Source organism: Nanorana parkeri, unplaced genomic scaffold, assembly GCF_000935625.1.
Source record: "Nanorana parkeri isolate BGI_ZX_2015 unplaced genomic scaffold, ASM93562v1 scaffold1136, whole genome shotgun sequence".
In the NCBI taxonomy this organism is placed as follows: Eukaryota; Metazoa; Chordata; class Amphibia; order Anura; family Dicroglossidae; genus Nanorana; species Nanorana parkeri.
In genome coordinates this window covers 137,549-146,217 of record NW_017307404.1, presented here as the reverse complement: position 1 = coordinate 146,217, position 8,669 = coordinate 137,549, and the positions used below count along the sequence as shown (strand labels likewise).

Here is an 8,669-nt window from a genome sequence, read left to right as displayed (position 1 = left end):
CAGAGAAATTAAGATCATTCAAAGGCCCCCCCAGGGTAAAAGAGTTGAGAAAAGCTGAGATAGAATGTAAAATGTGCTCTGTCACAAAGTCTATGCCAGTTAGAATATGAATTTTCCCTATAGCAACCCCAGAGAATATTATGCTTCTTTGCTAATAATATCGCATGTGAAATTATGCAATCAGCAAAATTCCAGTGATGCAATCCGGCTGTAGGAAACGTAGTTGAGGATATAAAAAGCAGTGGGAAGGAGGAAAGGGAGCACAACACTGTAATAGTAAGCTGAACGCAGAAACAAAAAAAGAGTTTAGAAAGAATAGTGGAAAAGGGAGAACTGGGAACAACTCAGCCCAGGGGAGGAGCAGCTGTATGTGGCTGGAGAAGCTCTATATCCATTCTAGGATTGCATGGCTTGGCACAGACAGCACACTGAGCAGTGACAGGCGAGAAGCTCTACTATATTTCCGGTACATGCCAGAATATTGTAAGTAACTAAACACACCAGCTGTGTCAGCACTATATGCCTAAGGTTAGCAGTATCATCCACATGGATGAGAAAAATGTGGAAATGCTGAAATATATTCATTCTTTATGAGGGCCTGTATGTTTCTACTCATTGTATGTTATCTTACAATAAGCTAGTCTTAGAATGATTGTACTGTTTATACTGATATAGAATATATTCATTTATATTTAATACTTTACCATTGGCTATCTGTATTATACAATAGTAATCTTGTGTTTTATCATTTTGTTCCTGGGATTTGACAGAACACAAATTTACTAGTTCTTTATGATTATTATAGTTTTAAAATGTATTCTTTTTTGAGAAATGCAAGTGAGACTGGATGCTGCTGATATCTAAGCACTGTAACATGAACAAGACATTCTACTGGCATGACAGCCAGGCATCTCCGAAGGTATTAAAGCCAAAGACAGCCAGGCAAATAGCATTTGTAGACACACATCAGCTGTGGCATTCTACACATTTTTGTCAGATTAGGTTTTTCTGTTCACACAGAAAACACTGTGACATGTGTTGTGCATTGGTACACTGAGGTGCCATTCATTCTTAAAGTGTATGTTACCCCAAAAATTACTATCACATTTAAGTGTCTGCTTTTCATTTTGTTTTTGGTTAATCTGTCCTAATAATTTTTTTTTATTCTTTCATTGCTTATAAATACCTGGGGATCCTGCTGGTTCTCCTTCTGCCCCTCTCCAGTCTGACTACACCAAGCGTAGAAGCAGATCCGTGTTGGTGTGGTCAGTTTGTATATCTATGTTCCTCCTTGGAGATACAGGATGCAGTGAGCATGCACAGCGTGCCTGTGTCTCCTGTAGTTAGTTTAGAGTCGCACTACTGAAATAAGTCAAAGTGATTATGGTTAGAAACCAATATTTTCTATATAACAATGTAATTTTGTTGTATTGCGTTCACATTAATGACACCCCAACCCACCTTGCCAGTGGACATACCTTGCAGTGCACCACTTGCAAGGTAACACACTACCATATGTTGTAGTGCACTGCATTGAAAAAACGACACGCACCTATTCTGGTGCATTCTGGTGCATTAGGTAGCCCATTACAATAAATGGACTGGCCCTAACACACTGCTTATTTACGTTAAACACACTGCAACTCTGTGAAGCCAGCATTAAAGGAGAACTATGAGGTGAGTGCTTTTCACTGACCTCATAGTTCTAGCCGACCTGTGACAATGAGACTGTCACAGGTCGGCTCAGTAGAGCGGGAGGTGAGCGAACACATACCGGTGTTCGCTCACCTCTCGATCCTGTCACGGCTCTCTGCCGTGATAGGGGAGGGGCTGGATTCCCCCCTCCCCGCTCAGATCCGCCATCCCCAAAAATTACTATCACATTTAAGTGTCTGCTTTTCATTTTGTTTTTGGTTAATCTGTCCTAATAATTTTTTTTTATTCTTTCATTGCTTATAAATACCTGGGGATCCTGCTGGTTCTCCTTCTGCCCCTCTCCAGTCTGACTACACCAAGCGTAGAAGCAGATCCGTGTTGGTGTGGTCAGTTTGTATATCTATGTTCCTCCTTGGAGATACAGGATGCAGTGAGCATGCACAGCGTGCCTGTGTCTCCTGTAGTTAGTTTAGAGTCGCACTACTGAAATAAGTCAAAGTGATTATGGTTAGAAACCAATATTTTCTATATAACAATGTAATTTTGTTGTATTGCGTTCACATTAATGACACCCCAACCCACCTTGCCAGTGGACATACCTTGCAGTGCACCACTTGCAAGGTAACACACTACCATATGTTGTAGTGCACTGCATTGAAAAAACGACACGCACCTATTCTGGTGCATTCTGGTGCATTAGGTAGCCCATTACAATAAATGGACTGGCCCTAACACACTGCTTATTTACGTTAAACACACTGCAACTCTGTGAAGCCAGCATTAAAGGAGAACTATGAGGTGAGTGCTTTTCACTGACCTCATAGTTCTAGCCGACCTGTGACAATGAGACTGTCACAGGTCGGCTCAGTAGAGCGGGAGGTGAGCGAACACATACCGGTGTTCGCTCACCTCTCGATCCTGTCACGGCTCTCTGCCGTGATAGGGGAGGGGCTGGATTCCCCCCTCCCCGCTCAGATCCGCCAGCGCTGACTGGCGGAACGGACAGGGGAGGGTACAGCTGGCTTTGCCTCTAGATAGGCAGAGCCAGCTGTCAGTCACGCATAATTGTCGGGATCCGCTTCAGCGTCTCAGTATACCGCGAGCTACAGCTCACGGTATACTGAGCCTAGGGTAACGGGAGGATGCTAGTTTGTGTCCTCCCGTTACCCTAAGGAGAACTATGGGGAAAAGCCTTAACCCAATCATTCTCCTTTAAGGAGATATGTGTGCATGAACTCGGCACATCTAACTTAGGCTGTTAGATGAAAAAACATACATACTTTAGAGTCAAATCACTAAGATGTTATTATAACACCACTGCTTATTTTATCTTTTACATTCAGTTCACAAACATAAATGCCCCTTTATTACCATCCTGAAGCTGGTGTTTTGTTAAATGGTGCTAACACGTGTGCTAACATTTGTGAATTGACCTTTACATTGATTGTTTTCAATGGTTTGGATTCAATGGTTCAAGGGTTGATAATATAACACAGAGAGTTATAATAGCACATACAAAGCATGCTAAAGAAAGAATTGAATTCATCTTTGTGAGGTACAGTCCATAAGATGTGGTATCAAGGAAATGACAACTGAACAAGAGAAAATCACTTTGTGAATTGAGCCTTTTGTATTTTAAAGTAAACCTTTTATTACCAGTAAGATTCCGAACAGGTTTAATCAGTACAATGAAGACAAGTATAAGGTACACATCTTTACATAACCCCTCTAGCTCTTGTGCAAAGAGAACACACAAAAGAAGCAGCGCTCCTCCATGGCTCAGGGAAGCAATGAGTTGAGTGCTTGCCGCTGTGAGCTGTCCTCGCTCCAATTATAGCCTATACACAGAGAAGAAAAGCTGGCCCATGAACAACAGATGAGCAGCTTTGAATGCAGACAGTTTGCATCCAGGGCTGCTCATTTGTCCCTAACTGCAGGTAATTGCTCCACTTGCAATAATGTGCCAACAGCCACAGACAGTGGTGGAGCTTGTCAGCCTGTCATTGATTTGTACAGGCTTCTTGGCTGTGGCTGATTGCAAACAACAATTACCTGAGATACCCGTCACAGAAATACTCTGATTGGCAGTGTATGACCCTAACCGTCCATGATGATGCCTTACACTATATAAATCCTGTATAATAATAAATAATATTTAAGAAGTGTTGAAAATGGCATCTTATTTTGGCCCTAGATGTTGGGCACTAACAGGCAATGGAGGAGCCATGAAGGTTTGGTGCATTGTACTGCTGCAGTCAGTCAAGTACATTAATGTTTCTGACGGGTTTGCTTTAAATTAAAATCATTGCATCACTCCCCTGTAGTTATGTAACAGCTAACTTGGAGTTTATGTACCTGCAGAAATGTTTGTGTCAGAACTAATTTTGTTCCCAAATAAATTAATGCAAAAGTAATTTGATGCTTCATAGAATAAGCTCAGAAGTTAGTAAAAAAAACCTGTACCCTGAGAAACACCAAAGAGCATTTTCGGACCACCTGGAGCCCTTGGGCCTTCTTCCAAATCACTGAACCTTATCTCCGTGTCATGACAGACCCTCTCTCATGGCCACTTTACACACTAATTACGAAAGTTGCCTTGACTCGCTTGCTTTGTTGGGGGGCTCTGGATCCCTGGAGGCCAGATGGCTCCCCCACATTGTTTTTCCTGTCCCCTCTTCACTCCCCAGATTCTGCTGTCCCCCCATACCCTCACACTCCATCTTTACTGTTCTCTCTTTCAGATTTTTCCTCTTAAACCCCATTTATAACCCATTTGTTACTAAAACCTATCATTTGTTATACACGTTCTCCTGAAACGGAGTATTATATATGCCATCCTGATTTTAGCGCTGACATATACATTGAATGAGAATGTGATGCAACTTTCACTTTTGTAAGTGGGTTACTACGAGTTCTTGAGAATCTAAGTTATGTTATATGACACTTGATGAGTTAACATTCCAATGTTATTTGCCATTAAATTTGTATTGTTTTACGGACAGATTATTATGTGATCTACAGCGATGTTGTTGTTTTGCATCTTCTTCAATAAAGATGTTTTGTAATTAATAAACAAAAAAACCTGTGCGGAAACAGACAGCATCATAAACCAATCTCAAATGCCAGCTGTATGTACCTGAAAGCGTAATGCATTTGTCAGGGGTGTATTTACAGATTATGGGGCCCTATGGTGACCTCCTTACTGTCATTTATCCTAATATAAAGTATGTCTATATGAGGGTGAGGTAGCAGGAGAGCTGTCAACATAGTGAGTACATTACTAGGGACCCCTGCTGTGGACAAAGGATCTCAGGGAAGACAGGAGGCATTGGTTCATACAGTATACATTTAACCTTCATTTTCTAGATAACTACAATGTCCTCAGTAGCTCATCGGTCTTTTTAAGCATCTCAGATCTCAGGACCTTAATGTAAATTCTAAACCTTTCCACTGCCACAGCAAGAAAGTGCTGAAAAAGGCGGTAAAGGAGAAAAAAAAAAAAGATGCTGTAGCAATATAAAAAAAAATTGCATAAGCATATTTTATATGGTGACATAATTGTTAGTTCTGGTGACCTACCCTACATGCAAATGTATTTAGACTGTGGCTTTTTTTTAATTGCAGAACTACAAACTACATCTTGTCCGTTTTACCTGAGTAGCCACTCTAGGATTTTTTACAGGCCAAGGAAGACTATGTTAGGTATGCATGGTTAATTTCAGTGCTAGCCAGGATGACCAGAAGCTCTGAGGACAATAAATCTACACTACTAAAAGAGCTAAACAGATTCTCCTTACTGCATAGCTTGCAAAAGGGATATGTGACTAGAGACAACAATTTTTTATTTCAATAATTTTTATTGAGTATTTAGTAGGGATCGGCCGCGATACCGAGTATTTGCATGGGTACTCGTACTCGTGCAAATGCTCTGATGTCCAAAACGAGTACCTGTGTCCGCCATCTTCCACCGCCGCACACAGCACACAGGACCGCGTCTGCATTCATGCAAGATGGCCGCGAACTCCTTCTCCACGGACAAACGGCCGAAACCAGACTCCGCCTTCAATTCCTCTGTCCTCACTCGTGATTGGTGGGGAAGCCTGTCAATCATCCAATCTGCCAATCAGCGTGAGAAGAGGCAATTCCTCTGTCCTCACTCGTGATTGGTGGGGAAGCCTGTCAATCATCCAATCGGCCAATCAGCGTGAGAAGAGGCCGGCATTGACAGATGACTAGGCTGTGACACGAGTGGATGAAGCAGACGGAGACGACGGAGAAGAAGGTTAGCAGCACTGCTGGGGCTGGGCACATATTTATTTCTGCATACCTGGCTGTATATTAAATTTTTTAATGTATAATATACAGCCAGGTATGCAGAATTAGATATAACTGTGCCACACTACAGGTGTGGGCTGGGCACAGGATGGCATAAAAAAAGTTATATCTGCCCCTTTAAGAAAAAGTATCGGTAATTGGTATCGGCGAGTACTAAAAAAAAAGTATCGGTACTCGTACTCAGACCCAAAAAAGTGGTATCGGTGCATCCCTAGTATTTAGACATAACAGGTACTCAAACAAATAAGGCACAGAGAAGTATCATCAGAGGAAATCGTTAAAAGTATAACATCAGTCAAACAGGATACAGTGCAATCACTAGAGGTACAGGGACCAGTGTAATAGAGACAACAATTTTGAAGTGTCCTCTTGTGTGTTAGTTCTTCTTGATAGGAAATGTTACAGGGCTACAGGGTCAAAGTCAATTGCAATCTCTGCAATCCTTAAAGGAGAACTATGGGGTTAGGGCTTTTCCCCATAGTTCTCCTAAGAGTAACAGCTTGCGGTATACTGGGACGCCGCAGCTGAAACAGATCCCGACAATTATGTCTGGATTCGCCCAGCTGCGTGAGTGACAGCTGGCTCTGCCTATCTAGAGTACCTGCCCCCTCCCCCGTCCGTTCCACCAGTCGGCGCTGGAGGATCGGAGCGGGGAGGGGGGAATCCAGTCACTCCCCTGTCACGGCAGAGAGCCGTGACAGGATCAAGAAGTGATCGAATGCCGGTATGTGTTCGCTCACTTCCTGATCTACTGAGCCGACCTGTGACAGTTTCATTGTCACAGGTCGGCTAGAACTATGAGGATGAGTGAAAAGCACTCCCCTCATAGTTCTCCTGTAAAGGAGAACTATGAGTTGAGTGAAAATCCATCACCCTCATAGTTCGAGCCGACGTGTGACAATGAAACGGTCACACGTCGGCTCAATAGATCAGGAAGTGGGTGAACACATACCGTTGCTCGCTCACTTCTTGATCACCCCCCTGCAGAGAGCGGTGACTGGAGGAACAGACGGGGAGGGGGTGGGTGAGCTGGCTCTGCCTCTGGATAGGCAAAGCCAGCTGTCACTCACGCAGCTGGGTGCATCTAGACAGTAATGTCGAGATCCGCCCCGGCTGCGGCGGTCTCAGTATACAGCGAGCTGTAGCTCGCGATATACTGAGGTTTGGGTCACGGGAGGACGCTAGTATATGTCCTCCCATGACCCTTAGGCTTCATTCACACTAGAAAAGGACGGCACGTACAGCTCAGGTTTATTACGGTTAATACAGTACTGATACTGAACTCAGCCAAAGACACAGAAGATGTGGCTTCCTATCGTCCTATATCATTATTAAATGTTGGCCTAAAAAACTATGATGGCCATCTGGTTATAACACTGCTACCCTGGTAAGAATTACTTTAGAATTGCTAGTATTTTTTCTGATTTGGACTTGGAACAACAATTAGCCAATGGGGGTTCTTTATCCTTTTTGTGACACTCAAAGAAAAATGAGTGCCCTGGAATAACAAGTAGGTCACCTTTATTTGGTGTTACCTTAAAGGCCTGAAATCTATTTTGGAAATATCAAGAAAACAAATTTGAGAACTCATATTATTTGTCTATTAGGTTTATACCAGGAATAATTTTAAAAACATTTTACGAATAGGTTAGATGAGGTTATACCTTACTCTCTAAATTCCTAGATTAAAAGGTGACATCATCACATTTAAAGTACTTAGATAAAACTTTGGCATGACTAATAGTGTCTATATAGGCAAATAATATACTATATGGACACAATCAAAGTAGAAGGTTTGAACATCCAGGGAATGCTAAGTCTTGACCAGGGCAGGATTTACTCTCTCTGCTGCCCCAAGGCCAGGTTGCTCAATGCGCCCCCCTACCCTCCAACTCCCCCCACCCCATGGAGAATGGCAAACCTGCAGGCTGCATACAAGTGATCTCGGCGACATCGCCAGGATCACTTGTACAGATCAAGTGGCAGCTTCCCCGCTGTACATTTAGCTCTGCTTGCCCAAAGCAGGGCTAAATGTAGAAAACAACTACCGGCCCGGCACCCGAACATGCATGTCCTGGGCATTGGGAGATAGGAATTCCACACCCCTGCTGCCCCTCTACTCCCTGCTGCCCCAACCAAGGCCGGGCCTTGGTTGGCCTTGTGGGAAATCCGGTCCTGGTCTTGATTGAAAAATCTTCCAGGGGTATATGTGATATTAATTTAAGCGGAATTAACTTTTACCTGTATCTCAGAATCAAGTACTAGTATCAAGTAAACGCATAATTCTATTTTACTGTTTTGCAGCATAGTCTAAGTGCAAATTCCATTGTTTTGTATGTTCCAGATTGTGTTTTCCAGTAGATTGTGTTCGCACCAAGACCAAGATATCTGTCTGCATAATATGACAACAGGTATTTCATTTGCTGATATTTTTTATAGATAGGCTTAGATGATTTGCTAAAGAATGGAACATAATTAGTATTTGAAAAGACCCCAAATTCCTGGGTTAGTGTTACAATTAAATTAATAGATATTAGTAAATCCAAAAATGTGTGTCTTATTTGTGTTATTTTGTAGCATTTGGTAATAGATCAGGTTTAAACCATTGAACCTTGTGTGTGTGTGTGTATATGTATATGTATATATATATATATATATATACATATATATATATAGAT

The 8,669-nt window shown here is 42.3% G+C and overlaps 1 protein-coding gene across 2 annotated transcripts in view; it reads left to right on the top strand.

Annotated features, from left to right (window-relative positions):
- The first annotated feature begins 250 nt into the window (after positions 1-250).
- The window catches only part of NRG4 (neuregulin 4), a 17,382-nt gene continuing 8,963 nt past the window's right edge, over positions 251-8,669 (top strand). The window contains exons 1-2 of one of the 2 annotated variants that reach the window (XM_018568095.1): positions 251-483; positions 8,336-8,402. In XM_018568095.1, coding sequence (XP_018423597.1) covers positions 8,393-8,402 — 10 coding nt within the window. In that variant the 5' untranslated portion in view covers positions 251-483; positions 8,336-8,392. Of the gene's footprint in view, positions 488-8,335; positions 8,403-8,669 lie in introns of both variants that reach the window. The other variant, XM_018568096.1, reaches the window with a different exon arrangement.